General features: G+C 41.8%; 1 protein-coding gene across 1 annotated transcript in view; it reads left to right on the top strand.

Moving 5' to 3' along the window:
* The window catches only part of nyap2a (neuronal tyrosine-phosphorylated phosphoinositide-3-kinase adaptor 2a), a 155,546-nt gene that overhangs the window by 110,270 nt on the left and 18,199 nt on the right, over window positions 1-27,077 (top strand). The window contains exons 5-6 of the mRNA XM_045724307.2: window positions 3,791-3,991; window positions 9,436-9,545. Of these exons, the coding sequence (XP_045580263.2) occupies window positions 3,791-3,991; window positions 9,436-9,545 (311 nt within the window). The remainder of the gene's footprint in view (window positions 1-3,790; window positions 3,992-9,435; window positions 9,546-27,077) is intronic.

The raw sequence follows: 27,077 nt of genomic DNA, 5'->3' as shown, positions 1-27,077 counted from the left end.
GCAAACACCGTACACCTGCACCCGGCCCGCCACAGGAGTCGCTAGGGTGTGATGGGACAAGAACATTCCTGCCGGACAAACCCTCCCCTAACCCGGACGACGATCGGCCCCTTGTCTGCCGCCCCATGGGTCTCCCGGTCGCGGCCAGCTGCGACAGAGCCTGGACTCGAACCAGGATCTCTAGTGGCACATCTAGCACTGCGATGCAGTGCCTTAGACGACTGCGATGCAGTAGCTTAGACCACTCGGTAGCCCAGAACTTCTGTGAAACACTGCTTCTCACATAGGCCTATCATGATGCAGATCACACACACACGCTCCTGACCAATTGTGCTATTTTGTGTTTTTCAACCTCTCCTTGACCTAGTCTGTAATACCTACATGTTTCAAGCAGACCACCATAGTCCCTGTGCCCAAGAATGCCAAGGTGCTCAATGAACAGCATGCTCAATGAACAGCATTCTCACGTAGGTGTTTCTTTTGTCCAGGTGGGAAAGGGCAGTGTGGAGTGCAATAGAGATTACATCATCTGTGGATCTGTTGGAGCTGTATGCGAATTGGAGTAGGTCCAGGGTGTTTGTGATGGTGTTGATGTGAGCTGTGACCAGCCTTTCAAAGCATTTTATGACTAGAGATGTGAGTGCTACAGGGCGACATAGCATCACGAAAATACTCTCTCTCGCTCTCGCTCGCTCTCTCTCTCTCGATCTTCTGCTCTGGCTGGCAAATGGACCGTGCTCAAGAAGGTTATTACGGCTCATACACTTGCCAGTGAATATAATTGAAAAAAGCTTTCATCTGCTAGCAAAGCAATTTCCTTAATGCCTTTAGCGCACATGAAGGACGTGATGAATGTGGTGGCAAATGGACAGGCTGTGAGCGCAGGTTGCAGGGTTTAAGAAGACAGCCCAGCCGCCCAGCAGAGGACAGGAAAAGAGGGATGAGGACGTGTGGGCGGGCGGAGAAAGGAGAAAGCATGAGTAGAATAAGCATGCAGAAATGGACAGTGTAGAAGAGAAGGGATGACCAGAACACAACACCATGATTTTGCTGGTGTAGGGTGTTAGACCATTCAACCTGACGGGTTGTACAGAGATAATAGGCCATCTGGCATTGCTATAGCTTCCTCTTGGCACAATGTACACAACCTTAGACATCTGCAACATTTTTGGAAGTATTGCCTCCTCCCTTCCTAGCTACACACCTCTACACCCAACAGTATTTAGCTCTACAGTGACACCCCGTGTTCATATCATCATATCCTAACATCCCAAAGGACCCCAGGACTCCTTAGGGACCTGTGCGGTGTTGATCTGAGAGGATTGGAGTGGTGCCCAATTTGATTGATGATTTGACCCTTTCTTATCTACATACATTTGTATTTGTATTTATTTTGGGTGATTTAACATTTATTTAGTCAGGGATGTCATATTGAAACTCATGTTGTTGTTTTTTTTGTGACCCCTGCACAACATACAAAATAATAAACACATACATGAATACAAAATAAATACACTCTGGAAGTAAATATGAACCTTTGCTTAGACAGGGAAGTCATATTGAGAGACTCAGGTCTCTTATTCAAATGACCCATGCACAACATATAAAATACAAAACACACACATCAAATATAATGTATACACCAGGGAAGCAAATACAAAATACACATAATCAATCAACCAATCATGGCATTAAAACAACCATAGGGGAATAGTTTTGTCTAATTTTTCCTGGAGTTCATTCCATGTCTGAGTGGCATATAATCGAATGCAGTTTTCCCTAATCATGATGAGGTACGGGTACATCAAGAACAAGCCAGTTCTGTGAGCAAGTCAATGGCTGTGTATAAACAGGAAGCCCAATTCAGATCTTATGCTAATTATTTCCATATCTGATACCTATCTGATCTTTTCACTAATGGGTGAACAGGCAAAATGGGTGAAATGGGTGAATAGGCAAAATAAATATGGAATCTAATCTTTTGACTTCCAATTTATACTACTTCCATATGTGGATCTCAGTGGAGGCTCTTCAGAGGGGGAATGGGAGAACCATCCTCCTCAGTGAATTTCATACAAATTTAAATTGTAAAACATTTTAAAAGTAAAACTTTTTAGACAATACTATACTAAATATAATCACGTCACCAAATAATTGATTAAAACACACTATTTTGCAAAGGTCTACAGTAGCCTCAACAGCACTCTGTAGGATAGCACCATGGTGTAGCCGGAGGACCACTAGCTTCCGTCCTCCTCTGGGTACATTGAATTCAATACAAAACCTAGGAGGCTCATGGTGTTCACCCCTTCCCATAGACTTACACAGTAATAATGACAACTTCCGAAGGTCGTCCTCCAGCCTATCAGAGCTCTTGCAGGATGAACTGACATGTTGTCCACCCAATCAAAGGATCAGATAATTAATCTAGTACTGACAGCATAGGTTACAGCTAGCTAGCACTGCGGTGAATAAAAGGTGGTGAGTAGTTGACTCAAAGAGAGAGGAAGACAATAGTTGAACAGTTTTGAACAAATTAATTTCTTCCAAAAAGAAGGAGAAGCAAGAGAGAAATAGAGAGAGAGATTTTGTCATTTTTTTTCACTCTCAGTTTCACTTACTTAGCTAGCAAATGCAGCTAGCTAGCTTAACCTACTGAAACACCCTGCTCAAACAGAGGGATGCTATGTTAGCTAGCTGGCTATGACTTTCCAACACAACATTGGAAGTCTTCCAAGTCAAGGTAAGCTTTTGATTTGTTGTGCATTAAAGTCCACAAGCAAATACAATGTGGCTGTTATGAGAGTGAACTCTGTTTACGCGTGATCAAAGGTGTATTCATTCCGCTGATTCTGTTGAAAAAAATGTTTCTTAAACGTAACAAACTGCAACTGTTGGACTAATGATTACATCCTATAGCAGCTAGATGCAGGCAAGAGTGTGCAAGGTGGTATTGAATGTCACTGTCACCTCAAATTTGTCTCTCGACCGCTGTGCACCTACGTACGTTGTAAACTTTCATTCATAGGCTAGGTTGTAGCAACCTCATCAGTATCATCCAATATGCACTAATAGAAATAAAACCATGCTCATAAAAAAAAAAAAGTGTCCTCCCTCGTCTTAAACGGCACTGACCGCCACTGGTAGATCTCAATCCTGATACAATTCTCATGTTCCATATGTGACCTCAGTCTGGACCCTCAGATCAGATTTTTTTGCTGTGAATTGGCTTTTTTGCATACGACCTGCCGCTACTACGACAAGTACCCAAAATGTAAAGGAACAGTGACAGGAAATGAGCATTCCATATGTATGCTACTTCAGAGGCTACGTCAGTGTAAATGTGCAAAAATTATATGGGTCACATGTAAATCTGAGTGTGGACAGTCATAAATAAAAATTGCATATGAAAAACAAATCTGAGTTAGGTTCTTAGTTTGGTAGTATAAACACAGGTGGTATGCCTCCAATTAAGAAGGGATGAGAGATAGGTATGCTGTGTTTAAACAGGCAGCCAAATTCTGTTATTATTTCCACGTATTGGTCTTTTGACAGCTCTTTCTACAATATTTGGGGAAAAGATCAGAATTGGGCTGTCTGTGTAAATGCAGCTCTAGGGAGTTTCGGTAAAACTGCATTATACAGCAATGGAAATTTCAGTAATAACAGGATGGGGACTTTGGTACACTGAGTCCAGAGGTTTTAGTGTAGTGGTGGCAGCGTGCATATAGATTGCGTATAAGCATTTACTAAATGTAATAGCCTTTCAAAACAACCCTCTCCCTCCCAGGTGAGGCCAAGACCAGGAGCCACAGTACGGAACCTCTATCCAGGCACGAGAGCAAAGCTCATCACGGAGGCAGCCAGGAGTCTCCCAAATCCCAGGAGTGGGATGGGCCCTCCGGACATTCATCCAACCCCACTGCCATGCCCAGCCGCCTGGGACGCTCTTCTGTCAGCCCCACCATGATGCTGGGGAGTGGGGTCACAGGTGAGGGCCTCTGCCTGGAGATACACACATTGTTTTTAATTACATAATTTAATGTAAAAGAGAATGTTTCCATAATTGATTGGTTTTGAATGAATGTGTTTTAGATGGAAATAGTTAAAAATTATTTGACTTCCAATGTTGGAGCCTATAGTGTTCGATTGGTAAGAGCTAATAATTTAGAAGACACATGAAATGTGTCTACAAAATGTATTGGCATTATATCTGAGAATTATAAGTATTAACAGTATTAACAGAAAAAATGCATTATATCAAGGTAGGCTAAATTATTCAGATATGGTGAAAGAAATGAATGTTACATCATCAAATTTTAATGTGTACAAAATGTAGCTCAGAATCCTTGATACAGTGCATTGGGAAAGGATTCAGACCGGTTGACAATTTGTGACGTTGCAGCCTTACTCTAAAATGTATTTTTTTTTATTCCCTCATCAATATACACACAATACCCCATAATGACAAAACAAAAACAGGTTTTTAGAAATTTCTTTATGAAATATCGCATTTACATAACAATTCAGACCCTTTACTCTGTACTTTATTGAAGCACCTTTGAGTTTTCTTAGGTATGATGCTACAAGCTTGGCACATCTGTATTTGGGGAGTTTCTCCCATTCTTCTCTGCAGATCCTATCAAGCTCTCTCAGGTTGGATGGGGAGCGTCGATGCACAGCAATTTTCAGGTCTCTCCAGAGACGTTTGATCGAGTTCAAGTCCAGGCTCTGGCTGGGCCACTCAAGGACATTCATAGACTTGTCCCGAAGTCACTCCTACGTTGTCTTGGCAGTTTGCTTAGGGTCGTTGTCCTGTTGGAAGGTGAACCTTCACCCCAGTCTGAGGTCCTGAGTGCTCTGGAGCAGGTTTTCATCAAGGATCTCTGTGTACTTGGCTCCGTTCATCTTTCCCTCGATCCTGACAAGTCTCCCAGTCCCTGCTGCTGAAAAACATACCCACAGCATGATACTGCCACCACCATGCTTAAACGTAGGGATGGTGCCAGGTTTCTTCCAGAAGTGACATTCAGGCCAAAGAGTTCAATCTTGGTTTCATCAGACCAGAATCTTGTTTCTCATGGTCTGAGAGTCTTTAGGTGCCTTTTGGCAAACTCCAAGTGGGCCGTCATGTGCCTTTTACTGAGGAGTGGCTTCCGTCTGGACATTCTACCATAAAGGCCTAACTGGTGGAGTGCTCCAGAGATGGTTGTCCTTCTGGAAGGTTCTCCCATCTCCACAGAGGAACTCTGGAGCTCTGTCAGAGTGACCATCGGGTTCATGGTCACCTCTCTGACCAAGGCCCCCGATTGATCAGTTTGGCCGGGTGGCCAGCTCTAGGAAGAGTCTTGGTGGTTTCAAAATTCTTCCATTTAAGAATGATGGAGGCCGCTGTGTTCTTGGGGATCTACAATGCTGCAGAAATGTTTTGGTACCCTTCCCCAGGATTGTGCCTCGACACAATCCTGTCTAGGAGCTCTATGGACAATTCCTTTGACCTCAAGGCTTGATTTTTACTCTGACATGCACTGTCAACTGTGGGACCTTATATAGTTGTGTGTCTTTACAAATAATGCCCAATCAATTGAATTTACCACAGGTGGATTACAATCCAGATGTAGAAAAAAACTTGTATTTTTTCATTATAGGGTATAGTGTGTACATTGATGAGGAAAATAAATACTTAATCAATTTTAGAATGAGGCTGTAACTTGAGGAGTCTCATTATCCAATGGTAGAGCGTGGCGCGAAATACAAAAACCTTAAAAATGCTATAACTTCAATTTCTCAAACATATGACTATTTTACACCATTTGAAAGATAAGACTCTCGTTAATCCAACCACATTGTCCGATTTCAAAAAGGCTTTATAGACACAGAACTCCTTTATGCACTCGCTATGTCAGATTTTAACCTGTTAGGGCTAGGGGGCAGTATTGACATGGCCGGATAAAAATCGTACCCGATTTAATCTGGTTACTACTCCTGCCCAGTAACTAGAATATGCATATAATTATTGGCTTTGGATAGAAAACACCCTAAAGTTTCTAAAACTATTTGAATGGTGTCTGTGAGTATAACAGAACTCATATGGCAGGCAAAAACCTGAGAAGATTCCAAACAGGAAGCGCCCTCTCTGACAAGTTGTTGTTCATCTTGGCTCTTTTTATTGAAGACTGAGGATCTTTGCCGTAGCGTGACATTTCCTACGGCTCCCATAGGCTCTCAGAACCTGGGAAAAAGCTGAATGATATCGAGGCAGCCTCTGGCTGAAACACATTATCGCGTTTGGATAGTGGCTAGTCAGAGTACTCTGAGACTCACGCTCGTGCACGAGGGCACGAGATGTATTTATTTTCTCTCTCATTGTACGTATACAGGCTTTCCCGGTCGGAATAGTATCGCTTTATTACGAGAAAAATGGCATAAAAATTGATTTTAAACAGCGGTTGACATGCTTCGAAGTACGGTAATGGAATATTTAGAATTTTTTTGTCACGAAATGCGCCATGCTTGCCACCCTTATTTACCCTTTCGGATAGTGTCTTGAACGCACGAACAAAACGCCGCTGTTTGGATATAACAATGGATTATTTGGGACCAAACCAACATTTGTTATTGAAGTAGCAGTCCTGGGAGTGCATTCTGACGAAGAACACCAAAGGTAATCAAACTTTTCTAATAGTAAATCGGAGTTTGGTGAAGGCTAAACTTGCTGGGTGTCTAAATAGCTAGCCCTGTGATGCCGGGCTATCTACTGAGAATATTTCAAAATGTGCTTTCACCGAAAAGCTATTTTAAAATCGGACATATCGAGTGCATAGAGGAGTTCTGTATCTATAATTCTTAAAATAATTGTTATGTTTTTTGTGAACGTTTATCGTGAGTAATTTAGTAAATTCACCGGCAGTGTTCGGTGGGAATGCTAGTCACATGCTAGTAAAATACAAAAACTTCAATTTTTCAAACATATGACTATTTCACAGCATTTTAAAGACAAGACTCTCCTTTATCTAACCACACTGTCCGATTTCAAAAAGGCTTTACAGCGAAAGCAAAACATTAGATTATGTCAGCAGAGTGCCCAGCCAGAAATAATCACACAGCCATTTTTCAAGCTAGCATATAATGTCACAAAAACCCAGAAGACAGCTAAATGCAGCACTAACCTTTGATGATCTTCATCAGATGACACACCTAGGACATTATGTTATACAATACATGCATGTTTTGTTCAATCAAGTTCATATTTATATCAAAAACCATCTTTTTACATTAGCATGTGACGTTCAGAACTAGCATACCCCCCGCAAACTTCCGGGGAATTTACTAACAATTTACTAAATTACTCACGATAAACGTTCACAAAAAGCATAACAATTATTTTAAGAATTATAGATACAGAACTCCTCTATGCACTCGATATGTCCGATTTTAAAATAGCTTTTTGGTGAAAGCACATTTTGCAATATTCTAAGTACATAGCCCAGCCATCACGGGCTAGCTATTTAGACACCCGGCAAGTTTAGCCTTCACCAAAATCAGATTTACTATTATAAAAGTTTGATTACCTTTTGTTGTCTTCGTCAGAATGCACTCCCAGGACTGCTACTTCAATAACAAATGTTGGTTTGGTCCCAAATAATCCATCGTTATATCCGAATAGCGGCGTTTTGTTCGTGCGTTCCAGAAACTATCCGAAATGGTAAATCAGGGTCGCTCGCATGGCGCAATTTGTGACAAAAAAATTCTAAATATTCCATTACCGTACTTCGAAGCATGTCAACCGCTGTTTAAAATCAATTTTTATGCAATTTATCTCGTAAAAAAGCGATAATATTCCGACCGGGAATCTCCTTTTCGGCAAACAGAGGAAAAATCACAAAGACGGGGGCAGCCAGGGCACGCGCCTAAGCCCACAGTCCCTTGATCGGCCACTTGAGAAAGGCGATAATGTGTTTCAGCCTGGGGCTGGGATGACGACATTCAGGTTTTTCCCGGGCTCTGAGCGCCCATGGAAGACGTGGGAAGTGTCACGTTAGAGCAGAGATCCTTTGTAAAAGATAGAGATGGCTAAGAAGTTCAAGAAATGGTCAGACAGGCCACTTCCTGTAAAGGAATCTCTCAGGTTTTGACCTGCCATTTGGATTCTGTTATACTCACAGACACCATTCAAACAGTTTTAGAAACTTTGGGGTGTTTTCTATCCAAAGCCAATAATTATATGCATATTCTAGTTACTGGGCAGGAGTAGTAACCAGATTACTACTATTAGAAAAATTTGATTACCTTTGCTGTTCTTCGTCAGAATGCACTCCCAGGACTTCTACTTCAACAACAAATGTTGTTTTGGTTCCAAATAATCCATAGTTATATCGAAATACCTCTGTTTTGTTCGTGCGTTCAGGTCACTATCCAAAGGTTAACGCGCAAGCGCATTTCGTGACAAAAAAATTCAAAATATTCCATTACCATACTTAGAAGCATGTCAAACGCTGTTTAAAATTCATTTTTATGCTATTTTTCTCGTAAAATAGCAATAATATTCCAACCGGGCAACGTTGTATTCATTCAAAGAGAGAAAGAAAAACATGGCGAGTTCTCGTGACCTCGCATCTCCAGTCTCACTGTCCCCAGGCTGACCATTTACAAACTCTGCTCCTATACTTTGCCCAGAGACAGCAGACACCCCATTCCACTTTCTGGCGGCTTTAGAGAGCCAATGGAAGCCTTAGAAAGTGTCACGTTACAGCACAGATGCTGTAATTTCGATAGAGATGTAACAGAAGGACAACAAATTGTCAGACAGGGCACTTCCTGCATGGAATCTTCTCAGGTTTTGGCCTGCCATATGAGTTCTGTTATACTCACAGACACCATTCAAACAGTTTTAGAAACTTTAGAATGTTTTCTATCCAAATCTACTAATATTATATGCATATTCTAGTTTCTGGGCAGGAGTAGTAACCAGATTAAATCGGGTACGTTTTTTATCCGGCCGTGAAAATACTGCCCCCTATCTCAAAGAAGTTAACAACATTTGGAAAATGTCAAGGGTTCTTAATACTTTCCGAATGCACTGTAAATTAAGATTGATCTCTTCTAGAATTTACTGTTGAGTTGGTTAAAGTCATATGCAACTGAAATGCAACTTGTGTGACTACTATGCATTTCTGACATTCATTGCAACTGAGATGAAGTTAATAAAACGCAGGTGCTGAGGACAGAGCAGTCAAGGTTAGCTAACCGAAAGAATTGTGTTTAATTATTTGGGTTTTAACTCCTTTTGACGGCTAAAGCACAGTTAAACGAAGGACAGGGCAAATGTGTATGTAGGTCCTGATAACACTATCGGTCCTTACAACACAGGTCCTCACAACATCCCTCGCAACAACATACTGTACATTCTAACTGACTGAGCATGTCTCCCTACAGAATCCAAAGCTGTGTGTAAGCTGGGCCGGTCAGCCTCTACATCGGGGGTTCCTTCCCCGTGCGGGACGCCCCAGCACCAGCCCTCCGAGCCCCAGCCAGGCTATAGTCAGGTACCGCCGCATGCCACCACAGAATAAGAGAGCAAGCTAGAAAGAAAGTGCTTGTGAGCCCATGTGGGGCCCTTGTCCGTGTCTCTCTGTGTTCACCTGTGTGTCGGCTGTCTGACCCCATCCCCAAATCGTATTTTCCTCACCCCGTAGCCCCGTCCCCCTATCACCTGTCCCACCACTATGTAGCTGTTTTGTCTCGTCTGTATTGCATTTATCCAGGGGCACTCTGCTTATTTGTGTTTTGTGTTTGTGGAGACATCTTCATCCTGTGGAATTTCAAGTTGATTGGTATACTCATATATACAGACATCAAACCTCAGTGATATAATAATCTGTTTACATCTCAGGACAAGGAGCCAGGGAAAGCTTTCTTCCTCCCTCCTCTTTTTACTTTTACCACTATACCTACCTGGCCCTCCTTAATTTAGCTGGCCCTTACTTACTTCAGCTAAGCCCTTCCCTTTGTACACTAACTGAAACTTCCAATTTACTGGAACCGTACCACTGCACTTTGACCTTACCTCCTCCTGTGCCTTTAGTTGGCCCTTAACCTGGACTTTGATATGGTCCATAACTGGCACCTTCCATCTTCCCTTTTCTTTTACCTCTATGACCATCTATGCTATAACCTGACACTTTTCTATACATTGACCAGCACTTTGACCTATGCCTGGCATTTTAACTGTTCTAACTGTCTTTTACCCTGCATTTTACCTGCTTTTCTCCCTGGCAGCACCGTCAGTTCCCAAACCCCTAGCAGATGTGCAGTTTCTACTTCTAAAAATGACCAAACGTGACTCATTTCATGTTTGATGTATGTATATACAGGGCCATGAAAAAGCATTTGCCCATTTCTGATTTTCTCTATTTTTGCATACTTTTGATACTGAATGCTATCAGATCTTCATCCAAAACCTAATATTAGATAAAGGGAACCTAAGTTTACAAATAACAAAAAATATATCTATTATTTGTATTTATTTAATTAACAAAGATATGCAACACCCAATTCCCCTGTGTGAAAAAGTAATTGCCCCCTTACACTCAATGACTGTTTGTGCAACCTTAACTGCAATGACCGCAAAGAACGCTTCCTGTAATTGTTGATCAGTTGCATAACTTTGTTTATGAAATAAATTAAATAATGTTGTAATTGTTGTGTTATTTGTTCACTCAGGTTCCCTTTATCTAATATTAGGTTTTGGTTGATTACAAAATCTAATAACAAATATGCTAAAATTTTGAAAATCCCAAAGGGGGCAAATGCTTTTCTGCAACACTGTATGTATACACAACATACAGTACCAGTCAAAAGTTTGGACAAACCTACTCATTCCAGGTTTTTTTTTACTTTTACTATGTTCTACATTGTAGAATCATAGTGAAGACATCAGTGAAGACAAATTCTGAAATAACACACATGGAATCATATAGTAACCAAAAAAGTGTTAAACAATTCAAAATATATTTAATATTTTAGATTCTTCAAAGTAGCTGCCCTTTGCCTTGATGACAGCTTTGCACATTCTTGGCATTCTCTCAACCAACTTCATGAGGTAGTCACCTGGAATGCATTTGCTGCAGAGTACAAGTTCATTAGAGTTACCAGCCTCAGAAATTGAAGCCCAAATAAATGCTTCACAGAGTTCAAGTAACAGACACATCTCAACATAAACAGTTCAGAGGAGACTGTGTGAATCAGGCCTTCATGGTTGGATTGTTGCGAAGAAACCACTACTAAAGGACACCAATAAGAAGAAGAGAATTGTTTGGGCCAAGAAACACGAGCAGTGGACATTAGACCGGTGGAAATCTGTCCTTGATTAGTCCAAATTTGAGATTTTTGGTTCCAACCGCCGTGTCTTTGTGAGACGCAGAGTAGGTGAACGGATGATCTCTGCATGTGTGGTTTCCACTGTGAAGCATGGAGGAGGAGGTGTGATGGTGTGGGGGTGCTTTGCTGTCTGTCTGTGATTTATTTAGAGTTCAAGGCACCCTTAACCAGCTACCACAGCATTCTGCAGCGATACGCCATCCCATCTGGTTTGCACTTAGTGGGACTATCATTTGTTTTTCAACAGGACAATGACCCAAAACACACCTCCAGGCTGTGTAAGCCAAGCTATTTGACCAAGAAGGAGAGTGATGGAGTGCTGCATCAGATGAATTGGCCTCCACAATCACATGACCTCAACCCAATTGAGATGGTTTGGGTGAGTTGGACTGCAGAGTAAAGGAAAGACAGCCAACAAGTGCTCTGCATATTTGAGAACTCCTTCAAGCCTGTTGGAAAAGCATTCCAAGTGACTACCTCATGAAGCTGGTTGAGAGAATGCCAAGAGTGTGCAAAGCTATCATCAAGGCAAAGGGTGGCTACTTTCAAGAATCTAAAATATACTTTTTTGATTACTACATGATTCCATATGTGTTATTTTTATAGTTTTGATGTCTTCGCTATTATTCTAAAAAGTAGAAAATAGTAAAAATAAAGAAAAACCCTTGAATGAGTAGGTGTGTCCAAAGTTTTGACTGGTACTGTTTGTGGAATGTTTATTGAGAGCACTATGTGTTTGTGTATGCTGTTGGTTATTGAACAAGTTTTTACTTTTCTTATATCTCTTTACGAGTGATCAACCATTCTTGAACATGTCACATTGATGTATACATATGTATCTCTCTACTGGGGAGGCAGCATATGACGCTTCAGAAGTGACATGCTACACACACAATACACAAACAACATGCACACACACAAACATACACACACCACACACACACACACACACACACACACACACACACACACACACACACACACACACACACTATGACAGGTCACTCAACCATTTGCACGAATCAGAACTAAGCTACCCAGCCTTCTTCATTCTCACTCCCCAATTCTTCGAAAAAGTAGTCTAACTAAAAATAGAAGGCCTATCCTACTGAAAGTCATCCAATCAAAACAGAAGCCTAGAAAATAAAACCTTGTCAAATCTTTCTGTCAATCCTCCCTTTCTGTGTCCTTTTTGTGTCTGTGTCCTTGTCTATATATTGTGAGAATGCTGAAAAAGCATTTGTTGTTATGTGTGTTTTCAAATGAACGTCTCTCTGTGTGCATGTTTGTGTATTTGTGTGTTTGTGTGTATGAACATGCAGTGGGCCATGTTTCACAATTAGATAAACACTGCTTAACTTCCTATCTGAATAATTGAATATTTGATTACCGTAATGTCTACACATGAATTTACTGTTATTTAAGCCTTGATCAACGATGACACTGTGTTTTACTGTTCATGGAAAGGAGGACAGTCTTATACACATCAATACATCACATAGTGTTATACACACCTAAACTACGTAGGCTACTGATAATATATACCTGCTCTTTTCAGACAAAATCAACACACACTTCACAACCAACACATCTACCAAGACAATACACACATTATCATAGACTTGTGGTCTCATTCAACAAACACTACTGTCTGTACCTTTCCTTAACATTAGGAAAGTAGTAGCACTCACTACCAACTATTTTCTACTTGTCTATAACATAAACCTAGACCATTGGTTCCCAACCCTTTCTTAAACGTGGCACACCTTGATGGGATAAAACATTCTGTGGTACACCTAAACTTTTCCTAATCATTTATTTAGTGGTAATCTGATCCATACTGCAAATAATCCATTTTCTGTCAAAAAAATTAATTCATTGAATAAATAGGGTTTATTTAAACTATTTTCATAGTTCCTTACTCATGTTTAATTTGTGCGGAACCATTTAAAAGCGGCCTGCAAATCTCCAATAGAAAGAAAAACTCTGGTAGCTCCAGTAAAATAGATCTTACTTTTGAACGGAAAAGTCTAGAGATGAGAGGTTTTTGGCATTGTAAAGGTGCAACCATAAACACAAAGCCATGCTCCGTTTGTTTCTTTGGTCGAGGCTGTGGTACTGCTAAGCCTTGTCAGACTTGCCTGTGCAAAGGGTTCTCAAGGAGAAGTGAAATTATACTAAAGACCATGCTTGTTGTGTGCCCCTCAAATGATACAAATGTAATAACAGCTCCAGCGCATCAGACTTGAAACAACGATACAGATGCAACCATGTGTGCCATTCAATGTATTGTCTACAGTCGTGGCCAAAAGTTTTGAATGACACAAATATTAATTTTCACAAAGTCTGCTGCCTCAGTTTGTATGATGCCAATTTGCATATACTCCAGAATGTTATGAAGAGTGATCAGATAAATTGCAATTAATTGCAAAGTCCCTCTTTGCCATGCAAATGAACTGAATCCCCCAAAAACATTTCCACTGCATTTCAGCCCTGCCACAAAAGGACCAGCTGACATCATGTCAGTGATTCTTTCGTTAACCTCTCTGGGCTAGGCGGGACGAATTCGTCCCACCTACGCAACAGCCAGTTGAATCCCGTGGCGCGATTTTCAAATACCTTAGAAATGCTATTACTTCAATTTCTCAAACATATGACTATTTTACAGCATTTTAAAGACAAGACTCTCGTTAATCTAACCACATCGTCCGATTTCAAAAAGGCTTTACAACGAAAGCAAAACATTAGATTATGTCAGCAGAGTACCCAGCCAGAAATAATCAGACACCCATTTTTCAAGCTAGCATATAATGTCACAAAAACCCAGAAGACAGCTAAATGCAGCACTAACCTTTGATGATCTTCATCAGATGACACACCTAGGACATTATGTTATACAATACATGCATGTTTTGTTCAATCAAGTTCATATTTATATCAAAAACCAGCTTTTTACATTAGCATGTGACGTTCAGAACTAGCATACCCCCCGCAAACTTCCGGGGAATTTACTAACAATTTACTAAATTACTCACGATAAACGTTCACAAAAAACATAACAATTTTTCTAAGAATTATAGATACAGAATTCTTTTGTGCAATCGAGGTGTCCGATTTTAAAATAGCTTTTCGGTGAAAGCACATTTTGCAATATTCTCAGTAGATAGCCCAGCCATCACGGCTAGCCATTTAGACACCGACCAAGTTTAGCCCTGACCAAAGTCAGATTTACTATTGCAAAAGTTTGATTACCTTTGTTGTCTTCGTCAGAATGCACTCCCAGGACTGCTACTTCAATAACAAATGTTGGTTTGGTCCAAAATAATCCATCATTATATCCAAATAGCGGCGTTTTGTTCGTGCGTTCCAGACACTATCCGAAATGGTAAATCAGGGTTACGAGCATGGCGCAATTCGTGACAAAAAAAATCTAAATATTCCATTACCGTACTTCGAAGCATGTCAACCGCTGTTTAAAATCCATTTTTATGCCATTTTTCTCGTAAAAAAGCGATAATATTCCGACCGGGAATCTCCGTTTAGGTAAACAGAGGAAAGAAAACAAAGCATTCTGTCGACGCGGGCACAAGCCTGAGTCTCACAGTACTGTAACCAGCCACTACCCAAACGTGCTACTTTGTTTCAGCCAGAGCCTGCAAAGCCACGATTCAGCTTTTTGCCGCCTTCTGAGAGCCCATGTGAGCCGTAGGAAGTGTCACGTAACAGCAGAGATCCTTTGTAATGGATAGAGATGGCAAAGAAGGCCAAGAAATGGTCAGACAGGGTACTTCCTGTACAGAATCTTCTCAGGTTTTGACCTGCCATTTGTGTTCTGTTATACTCACAGACACCATTCAAACAGTTTTAGAAACTTTGGAGTGTTTTCTATACAAAGCCAATAATTATATGCATATTCTAGTTACTGGGCAGGAGTAGTAACCAGATTAAATCGGGTACGTTTTTTATCCAGCCGTGTCAATACTGCCCCCTAGCCCTAACAGGTTAACACAGGTGCGAGTGTTGACGAGGACAAGGCTGGAGATCACTCTGTCATGCTGATTGAGTTCGAATAACAGACTGGAAGCTTCAAAACGAGGGTGGTGCTTGGAATCATTGTTCTTCCTCTGTCAACCATGGTTACCTGCAAGGAAACACATGCCGTCATCATTGCTTTGCACAAAAAGGGCTTCACAGGCAAGGATATTGCTGCCAGTAAGATTGCACCTAAATCAAGCATTTATCGTGTCATCAAGAACTTCAGGGAGAGCGGTTCAATTGTTGTGAAGAAGGCTTCAGGGCGCCCAAGAAAGTCCAGCAAGCGCCAAGACCGTCTCCTAAAGTTGATTCAGCTGCGGGATCGGAGCACCACCAGTAAAGATCTTGCTCAGGAATGGCGGCAGGCAGGTGTGAGTGCATCTGCACGCACAGTGAGGCGAAGACTTTTGGAGGATGACCTGGTGTCAAGAAGGGCAGCAAAGAAGCCACTTCTCTCCAGGAAAAACATCAGGGACAGACTGATATTCTGCAAAAGGTACAGGGATTGGACTGCTGAGGACTGGGGTAAAGTCATTTTCTCTGATGAATCCCCTTTCCGATTGTTTGGGGCATCTGGAAAAAAGCTTGTCCGGAGAAGACAAGGTGAGTGCTATCATCAGTCCTGTGTCATGCCAACAGTAAAGCATCCTGAGACCATTCATGTGTGGGGTTGCTTCTCAGCCAAGGGAGTGGGCTCACTCACAATTTTGCCTAAGAACACAGCCATGAATAAAGAATGGTACCAACACATCCTCAGAGAGCAACTTCTCCCAACCATCCAGGAACAGTTTGGTGACGAACAATGCCTTTTCCCAGCATGACGGAGCACCTTGCCATAAGGCAAAAGTGCTAACTAAGTGGCTCGGGGAACAAAACATTGGTATTTTTGGTCCATGGCCAGGAAACTCCCCAGACCTTAATCCCATTGAGAACTTGTGGTCAAGAGGTGGGTGGACAAAAAAACTAAACAAATTCTGACAAACTCCAAGCATTGATTATGCAAAAATGGGCTGCCATCAGTCAGGATGTGGCCCAGAATTTAATTGACAGCATGCCAGGGCGGATTGCAGAGGTCTTGAAAAAGAAGGGTCAACACTGCAAATATTGACTCTTTGCATCAACTTCATGTAATTGTCAATAAAAGTCTTTGACACTTATGAAATGCTGGTAATTATACTTCAGTATTCCATAGTAACATCTGACAAAAATATCTAAAGACACTGAAGCTGCATACTTTGTGGAAATTAATATTTGTGTCATTCTCAAAACTTTTGGCCATGACTGAAAGTGGTACTGGTGCTCCCAAGTCAAAATCCCATGTTCATTCCACAGGTCACATTTATAAGTGTTATAAGAGTGTTCCAAAAAAGTATCAAAATTAGGAAAAGTTTTGCGGCACACCTGAGAGTTCCTCAAGTCACACCAGTGTGTCGCGGTACACAGGTTAAAAACCACTGACCTAGACTACTCACAATTTGTACACTTTCCAGACACCAACAACACACACTTCAGGACACATACATCTATCATACAAATACAGTGTCTAGTGAAAGTCTACACACCCCTGTCAGAATTGTCACATTTTGCTGCCTTAAAATGTTATCTAAAAATTGATTCAATTTGATTTTTCCCAGGTGAAAGCTATGATCCCTTATTGATTTCCCTAGTTAAATCTACCTCAGTGTAGATTAATGGGAGGAGATAGGTTAAATAAGGATTTTTAAGCCTCGAGACAACTGAGACATGGATTGTGTATGTGTGGCATTCAGAGGGTGAAAGGGCAAAACACAAGATTTAAGTGCCTTCGAACAGGGTATAGTAGTAGGTGCCAGGCGCACCGGTTTGAGTGTGTCAAGAACTGCAACACTGATGGGTTTTTCATGCTCAACAGTTTGACATGTGCATCAACAATGGTCCAACACCCAAAGGACATCCAGTCAACTTAACACAACTGTGGGAAGCATTGGAGTTGGCATGGGCCAGAATCCCTGTGGAAAGCTTTCAACACATTGTAGAGTCCATCCCCGATGAATTAAAGAGGTCCTCGTGGCAAAAAAAGGTGCAACTCAATATTAGGAAGGTGTACCTTATGTTTTGTAGACTCAGTGTATATCCGTTGTTTTTTGTCAAAATTGCTGAAGCTCGGTAGATTTGGTTGGGAATCATTATTGGACGGCAATATTCAAACCTTTTCAAGCAGTTGTAATGTCAGGACTGAGAATGGACCCCTCAGGAACACTCAACAACTCTGTTATCTTTGGCATAACATTTGTGTAATTGTCCAACTGAAAAATACAACTTTATCCCAGGGTTCAGAACATGTATTCAGAAGACTGAGGCACATTTTCCTCTAGCTTTTTACCTGTGCTTTGCTCCTTTCTTATTCTTTTGATCCTTTCAAACTCTACAGCCACCAGCCAGTGACAAGCATACCCAAAACATAATGCTACCACCACAAAAAGGATCAACAATATGACATTCACTCCACATTGCTGGCCAGTATGACAACATGAAAAGAAGGAAGCCTGCATTAAAGCAAATCGATTTCAAATCATCCATTATGTTTGCAAAAAGGTCCTTAAGTAATACTGCAAGACAACATGGCAAACAAATACACTTTTTGCCTTCAGGTTTGGGACAAATTCAATAAAACACATCACAGAGTGAACCCCTCTGTATTTTTAAGTAATGTATTGGCAGCATTATATTATGTGTATGCTTGTCACCGGCAGGGAAAGATGAGTTTGTCAGGATCAAAATAAATATAGACACAGTACCAGTCAAAAGATTTGACACACCTACTCATTCAAGGGTTTGTCTTTATTTTTACTATTTTCTACATAGTATAATAATAATGAAGACATCAAAACTATGCAATAAAACATATGGAATCATGTAGTAAAAAAGTGTTAACCTGTTAGGGCTAGGGGGCAGTATTGACACGGCTGGATAAAAAACATACCCGATTTAATCTGGTTACCACTCCTACCCAGTAACTAGAATATGCATATACTTATTACATATGGATAGAAAACACCCTAAATTTTCTAAAACTGTTTGAATGGTGTCTGTGAGTATAACAGAACTCAAATGGCAGGTCAAAACCTGAGAGATTCCTTTACAGGAAGTGGCCTGTCTGACCATTTCTTGAACTTCTTTTCCATCTCTATCATTTACTAAGGATCTCTGCTCTAACGTGACACTTCCCACGTCGTCCATAGGCGCTCAGAGCCCGGGAAAAAACAGAATGTCGTCATTCCAGCCCCAGGCTGAAACACATTATCGCCTTTCTCAAGTGGCCGATCAAGGGACACTGGGCTTATGCGCGTGACCCGACCGCCCCCGCCTTTGGGATTTTTTCCTCTGTTTGCCGAAAAGGAGATTCCCTGTCGGAATATTATCGCTTTTCTACGAGAAAAATGTCGTAAAAATTGATTTTAAACAGCGGTTGACATGCTTCGAAGTACGGTAATGGAATATTTAGATTTTTATTGTCACGAATTGCGCCATGCGCGCGACACTTCTTTACTATTTCGGATAGTGTCTGGAACGCACGAACAAAACGCCGCTATTCGGATATAACGATGGATTATTTTGGACCAAACCAACATTTGTTATTGAAGTAGCAGTCCTGGGTGTGCATTCTGACGAAGACAACAAAAGGTAATCAAACTTTTATAATAGTAAATATGATTATGGTGAGTGCTAAACTTGCCGGGTGTCTAAATAGCGAGCCCGTGATGCCTGGGCTATGTACTTAGAATATTGCAAAATGTGCTTTCACCAAAAAGCTATTTTAAAATCGGACATATCGAGTGCATAGAGGAGGTCTGTATCTATAATTCTTAAAATAATTGTTATGCTTTTTGTGAACGTTTATCGTGAGTAATTTAGTAAAATGTTAGCGAATTCCCCAGAAGTTTGCGGGGGGTATGCTAGTTCTGAACGTCACATGCTAATGTAAAAAGCTGGTTTTTGATATAAATATGAACTTGATTGAACAAAACATGCATGTATTGTATAACATAATGTCCTAGGGTTGTCATCTGATGAAGATCATCAAAGGTGAGTGCTGCATTTAGCTGTCTTCTGGGTTTTGGTGACATTATATGCTGGCTTGAAAAATGGGTGTCTGATTATTTCTGGCTTGGTACTCTGCTGACATAATCTAATGTTTTGCTTTCGTTGTAAAGCCTTTTTGAAATCGGACAGTGTGGTTAGATTAACGAGAGTCTTGTCTTTAAATGGCTGTAAAATAGTCATATGTTTGAGAAATTGAAGTAATAGGATTTTTAAGGTTTTGAAAATCGCGCCACAGGCTGGCAGTGGCAAGCGTCCCACCTAGCCCATAGAGGTTAAACAAATCAAAATATGTTTTATATTTGAGATTCTTCAAATGTAGCCACCCTTTACCTTGGTGACACCTTTGCACACTCTTGGCATTCTCTCAACCAGCTTCATGAGGTAGTCATCTGGAATGCATTTCAATTAACAGGTGTGCCTTGTTAAAAGTTAATTTGTGGAATTTCTTTCCTTCTTAATGCGTTTGAGCCAATCAGTTTTTTATTTATTTTTGAAATTTTATTTCACCTATATTTAACCAGGTAAGCTAGTTGAGAACAAGTTCTCATTTACAACTGCGACCTGCCCAAGATAAAGCAAAGCAGTGCGACAGAAACAACAACACAGAGTTACACATGGAATAAACAAGTGTACAGTCAATAACACAATAGAAAAAAAGAAAGTCTATATACAGTGTGTGCAAATGGCATGAGGGGGTAAGGCAATAAATAGGCCATAGTAGCAAAGTAATTACAATTTAGCAGATTAACACTGGAGTGATAGATGAGCAGATGATGATGAGCAGATGATGGTGTGTAAGTAGTGATACTGGTGTGCAAAACAGCAGCAAAGTAAATAAAAACAATATGGGGATGAGGTAGGTATATTTCGTGGGCTATTTACAGATGGACTATGTACAGCTGCAGCGATCGGTTAGCTGCTCAGATAGCTGATGTTTAAAGTTAGTGAGGGAAATGTAAGTCTCCAGCTTCAGCGATTTTTGCAATTCGTTCCATTTTTTACATTTTACATTTTAGTCATTTAGCAGACGCTCTTATCCAGAGCGACTTACAGTAGTGAATGCATACATTTCATACATTTTTTTCTGTGCTGGCCCCCCGTGGGAATCGAACCCACAACCCTGGCGTTGCAAACACCATGCTCTACCAACTGAGCTACAGGGAAGGCAGCAGAGAACTGGAAGGAAAGGCGTCCAAAGAGGTGTTGGCTTTGGGGATGTCCAGTGAGATATACCTGCTGGAGCGTGTGCTACGGGTGGGTGTTGTTATCGTGACCAGTGAGCTGAGATAAGACGCTTTACCTAGCATAGACTTATAGATGACCTGGAGCCAGTGGGTCTGGTGACGAATATGTAGCGAGGGCCAGCCGACTAGAACCTACAGGTTGCAGTGGTGGGTGGTATAAGGTGCTTTGGTAACAAAACGGATGGCACTGTGATAGACTACATCCAATTTGCTGAGTAGAGTATTGGAAGCTATTTTGTAGATGACATCGCCAAAGTCGAGGATCGGTAGGATAGTCAGTTTTACTAGGGTAAGTTTGGTGGCATGAGTGAAGGAGGCTTTGTTGTGAAATAGGAAGCCAATTCTAGATTTGATTTTGGATTGGAGATGTTTAATATGAGTCTGGAAGGAGAGTTTACAGTCTAGCCAGACACCTAGGTATTTGTAGATGTCCACGTATTTTAGGTCAGAACCGTCCAGAGTAGTGATGCTAGTCGGGCGGGCGGGTGCAGGCAGCGAATGGTTGAAAACCATGCATTTGGTTTTCCTAGCGTTTAAGAGCAGTTGGAGGCCACGGAAGGAGTGTTGTATAGCATTGAAGCTCGTTTGGAGGTTAGTTAACCTCTATGGGCTAGCGTCCCACCTACGTAACAGCCACTGGCAGCCTGTGGCGCGATTTTCAAAACCGTAAAAATCCTATTACTTCAATTTCTCAAACATATGACTATTTTACAGCTATTTAAAGACAAGACTCTCGTTAATCTAACCACACTGTCCGATTTCAAAAAGGCTTTACAACGAAAGCAAAACATTAGATTATGTCAGCAGAGTACCAAGCCAGAAATAATCAGACACCCATTTTTCAAGCCAGCATATAATGTCACCAAAACCCAGAAGACAGCTAAATGCAGCACTCACCTTTGATGATCTTCATCAGATGACAACCCTAGGACATTATGTTATACAATACATGCATGTTTTGTTCAATCAAGTTCATATTTATATCAAAAACCAGCTTTTTACATTAGCATGTGACGTTCAGAACTAGCATACCCCCCGCAAACTTCCGGGGAATTCGCTAACATTTTACTAAATTACTCACGATAAACGTTCACAAAAAGCATAACAATTATTTTAAGAATTATAGATACAGACCTCCTCTATGCACTCGATATGTCCGATTTTAAAATAGCTTTTTGGTGAAAGCACATTTTGCAATATTCTCAGTACATAGCCCAGGCATCACGGGCTCGCTATTTAGACACCCGGCAAGTTTAGCACTCACCATAATCATATTTACTATTATAAAAGTTTGATTACCTTTTGTTGTCTTCGTCAGAATGCACACCCAGGACTGCTACTTCAATAACAAATGTTGGTTTGGTCCAAAATAATCCATCGTTATATCCGAATAGCGGCGTTTTGTTCATGCGTTCCAGACACTATCCGAAATAGTAAAGAAGTGTCGCGCGCATGGCGCAATTCGTGACAATAAAATTCTAAATATTCCATTACCGTACTTCGAAGCATGTCAACCGCTGTTTAAAATCCATTTTTACGCCATTTTTCTCGTAGAAAAGCGATAATATTCCGACAGGGAATCTCCTTTTCGGCAAACAGAGGAAAAAATCCCAAAGGCGGGGGCGGTCGGGTCACGCGCATAAGCCCAGTGTCCCTTGATCGGCCACTTGAGAAAGGCGATAATGTGTTTCAGCCTGGGGCTGGAATGACGACATTCTGTTTTTTCCCGGGCTCTGAGCGCCTATGGACGACGTGGGAAGTGTCACGTTAGAGCAGAGATCCTTAGTAAATGATAGAGATGGAAAAGAAGTTCAAGAAATGGTCAGACAGGCCACTTCCTGTAAAGGAATCTCTCAGGTTTTGACCTGCCATTTGAGTTCTGTTATACTCACAGACACCATTCAAACAGTTTTAGAAAATTTAGGGTGTTTTCTATCCATTTGTAATAAGTATATGCATATTCTAGTTACTGGGTAGGAGTGGTAACCAGATTAAATCGGGTATGTTTTTTATCCAGCCGTGTCAATACTGCCCCCTAGCCCTAACAGGTTAACACAGTGTCCAAAGAAGGGTCAGATGTACACAGAATGGTGTCATCTGCATAGAGGTGGATCAGAGAATCAACCGCAGCAAGAGCGACATTGTTGATATATACAGAGAAAAGAGTTGGCCCGAGAATTATCCCCTGTGGTACCCCCATAGAGACTGCCAGAGTTCCGGACAACAGGCCCTCTGATTTGACACACTGAACTCTGTCTGCAAAGTAGTTGGTGAACCAGGCGAGGCAGTCATTTGAGAAACCAAGGCTATTAAGTCTGCCGATAAGAAAACGGTGATTGACAGAGTCGAAAGCCTTGGCCAGGTCGATGAAGATGGCTGCACAGTACTGTCTTTTATCGATGGCGGTTATGATATCGTTTAGTACCTTGAGCGTGGCTGAGGTGCACCCATGACCAGCTCGGAAACCGGATTGCACAGCAGAGAAGTACGGTGGGATTCGAAATGGTCAGTGGTCTGTTTATTAACTTGGCTTTCGAAGACTTTAGGAAGGCAGGGCAGGATGGATTTAGGTCTATAACAGTTTGGGTCTAGAGTGTCAAACCCTTTGAAGAGGGGGATGACCGTGGCAACTTTCCAATCTTTAGGGATCTCAGACGATACGAAAGAGATCTTGAACAGACTGGTAATAGGGGTTGCAACAATGGCGGCGGATAATTTTAGAAAGAGAGGGTCCAGATTGTCTAGCCCAGCTGATTTGTACGGGTCAAGGTTTTGCAGCTCTTTCAGAACATCTGTGATCTGGATTTGGGTGAAGGAGAAGCTGTGGAGGCTCGGGCAAGTAGCTGCGGGGGGTGCGTAGCTGTTGGCCGGGGTTGGGGTAGCCAGGAGGAAAGCATGGCCAGCCGTAGAGTAATGCTTATAGAATTTTTCAATTATCATGGATTTATCGGTGGTGACCGTGTTGCCTAGCCTCAGTGCAGTGGGCAGCTGGGAGGAGGTGCTTTTGTTCTCCATGGACTTTACAGTGTCCCAAAACGTTTTGGAGTTAGAGCTACAGGATGCACATTTCTGCTTGAAAAAGCTAGCCTTTCCTTTCCTGACTGACTTTGTGTATTGATTCCTGACTTCCCTGAACAGTTGCATATCGTGGGGACTATTCGATGCTATTGCAGTCCGCCACAGGATGTTTTTGTGCTGGTCAAGGGCAGTCAGGTCTGGAGTGAACCAAGGGCTATATCTGTTCTTAGTTCTACATTTTTTTGAAAGGGGCATGCTTATTTAAGATGGTGAGGAAATTACTTTTAAAGAACGACCAGGCATCCTCGACTGACGGGATAAGGTCAATATCCTTCCAGGATACCCGGGCCAGGTTGATTAGAAAGGCCTGCTTGCTGAAGTGTTTTAGGGAGCGTTTGATAGTGATGATGGGTGGTCGTTTGACCGCGGACCCATAGCGGATGCAGGCAATGAGGCAGTGATCGCTGAGATCCTGATTGAAAACAGCAGAGGAGTATTTGGAGGGCAAGTTGGTCAGGATAATATCTATGAGGGTGCCCATGTTTACAGATTTAGGGTTGTACCTGGTGGTTTCCTTGATCATTTTTGTGAGATTGAAGGCATCTAGCTTAGATTGTAGGACTGCTGGGGTGTTAAGCATATCCAAGTTTAGGTCACCTAACAGAACAAACTCTGAAGATAGATGGGGGGCAACCAATTCACATATGGTGTCCAGGGCACAGCTGGGAGCTGAGGGGGTCTATAACAGGGGACAACAGTGAGAGACTTATTTCTGGAGAGATTCATTTTTAAAATTAGAAGTTCAAACTGTTTTGGCATAGACCTGGAAAGTATGACAGAACTTTGCAAGCTATCTCTGCAGTAGATTGCAACTCCTCCCCCTTTGGCAGTTCTATCTTGACGGAAAATGTTGTAGTTGGGTATGGAAATCTCAAAATTGTTGGTGGCCTTCCTAAGCCAGGATTCAGACACTGCAAGGACATCAGGGTTGGCGGACTGTGCTAAAGCAGTGAGTAAAACAAACTTAGGGAGGAGGCTTCTGATGTTAACATGCATGAAACCAAGGCTTTTTCGATTACAGAAGTCAACAAATGAGAGTGCCTGGGGACACGCAGGGCCTGGGTTAGCCTCCACATCACCCGAGGAACAGAGGAGGAGTAGGATGAGGGTACGGCTAAATGCTAGCAAAACTGGTTGTGTGGTGCATTGGGGTCAGAGAATAAAAGGAGCAGATTTCTGGGCGTGGTAGAATAGATTCAGGGCATAATGTGCAGACAGGAGTATGGTGGGGTGCGGGTACAATGGATGTAAGCCCAGGCACTGAGTGATGATAAGAGAGGTTGCATCTCTGGACACCCTGGTTATACTGGGGTCACCGCATGTGTGGGAGGTGGGACAAAAGATGTATCTGAGGCATGCTGAGATGGACTAGTGGCTCCGCAGTAAACTAGAACAATGATAATTATCCTAAACAACAGTATACAAGGCAAATTGACATTTGAGAGAGACATAAAGCGAGGCATAAAGCAATCACAGGTGTTGATTGGGAGAGCTAGCTAAGACAACAACGCGTAAGACAACAACAGCTAATCAGCTAAGACAACAACAACAGGTAAAATGGCGATGAATGGGCAGAGAGGGTCAGTTAACTACACACAGGGCCTGAGTTCGAGGCTAGGGCCGACAGATAAACAAAGGTAAACAAAGTGGAGCACCATGATAAATGAACAGTCCAGCAGGCATCAGCTATGTAGCCAAGTTATCATAGGGTCCAGTGTACAGCAATAGATGGAACAGGGAAGCCGCGGGGTAGTCGTTGCTACGCTAGCACGTGGGAGACACGGCGTTTAAAGTTAGCAGTCTGGGGTAAGTAGAAGCGTCTGCTCCGACGTCCGGCAAAAGCCGGTTGAAGGCACAGCTGATGGAATTACGTCTGCGGACCAGTACGGCGGGGCGCCGTGTTGACGAAGGGACCGAGCCAGATAGCGAAAGAGGTATTGTAGTTGTGGTAATTACGTTTGCTGGCCCGGAGATTCGCCTGGCTCAGGGCTAGCTTTGGGGCTGGGTCACTCAGTGGCAGCTAGCTAGCTGTGATGATCAATGGTCCAGGGTTTACGGCAGGAATCCGGCGTTGTAGTGGAGAAAAACGGTCCGAGGCTGGCAGGTATTATCCAGGCTAAAAAACGGCTGGTGTCTGAGCAGAGGGTAAAGGTTGCTAGCAGTGGCTAACAATGACTAAATAGCTAATAGCTAAGTAGCTGGCTAGCCTCTGATGCAAGTTTTGGCTATAAGGTCTAAAATAAATTGCGGATCCGTGTCACACTGAGTGAGGCGGGTTACCGGAAGGTATATTTAATTAAAAAATGGTAAAAGAGATATAAAATAAATTGGAATATATACAAAAAAAATGAAAAAGTCAAAAAGTCAACGAAAGGACGACAAACCACGTCTGCACTGCTACGCCATCTTGGTTCACAGTTGTGTTGTGACAAGGTGGGGTTGGTATACAGAAGATAGTCCTATTTGGTAAAATACCAATTCCTTTTTAAAGCAAGAACAGCGCAAATAAGCAAAGAGAAATGACAGTCTATCAATACTTTAAGACATGATTGTCAGTCAATCCGGAACATTTCGAGAACTTTAAAAGTTTCTTCAAGTGTAGTTTCAAAAACTATCAATGCTATGATATACAGTTGAAGTTGGAAGTTTACATACACTTAAGTTGGAGTCATTACAAGTTTTTCAACCACTCCACAAATGTCTTGTTAACAAACTATAGTTTTGGCAAGTTGGTTAGGACATCTACTTTGTGCATGACACAAGTAATTTTTCCAATAATTGTTTACAGACAGATTATTTCACTTATAATTCACTGTATCACAATTCCAGTCAGAAGTTTACATACACTAAGTTGACTGTGCCTTTAAACAGCTTGGAAAATTCCAGAAAATGATGTCATACTTTAGAGGCTTCTGATAGGCTAATTGACATAATTTGAGTCTATTGGAGGTGTACCTGTGGATGTATTTCAAGGCAAACCTTCAAACTCAGTGCCTCTTTGCTTGACATAATGCGAAAATCAAAAGAAATCAGACAAGACCTCAGAAAGAAAATTGTAGACCTCCACAAGTCTGGTTCATCCTTGGGAGCAATTTCCAAACACCTGAAGGCACCACGTTCATCTGTACAAACAATAGTATGCAAGTATAAATACCATGGGACCACGCAGCCGCCATACCGCTCAGGAAGGAGACGCGTTCTGTCTCCTAGAGATGAATGTATTTGGTGCGAAAAGTGCAAATCAATCCCAGAACAACA

Source organism: Salmo salar, chromosome 09, assembly GCF_965601325.2.
Source record: "Salmo salar chromosome 09, fSalSal1, whole genome shotgun sequence".
NCBI classification, from domain to species: Eukaryota; Metazoa; Chordata; class Actinopteri; order Salmoniformes; family Salmonidae; genus Salmo; species Salmo salar.
This window is presented reverse-complemented; position numbering and strand designations above follow the sequence as displayed.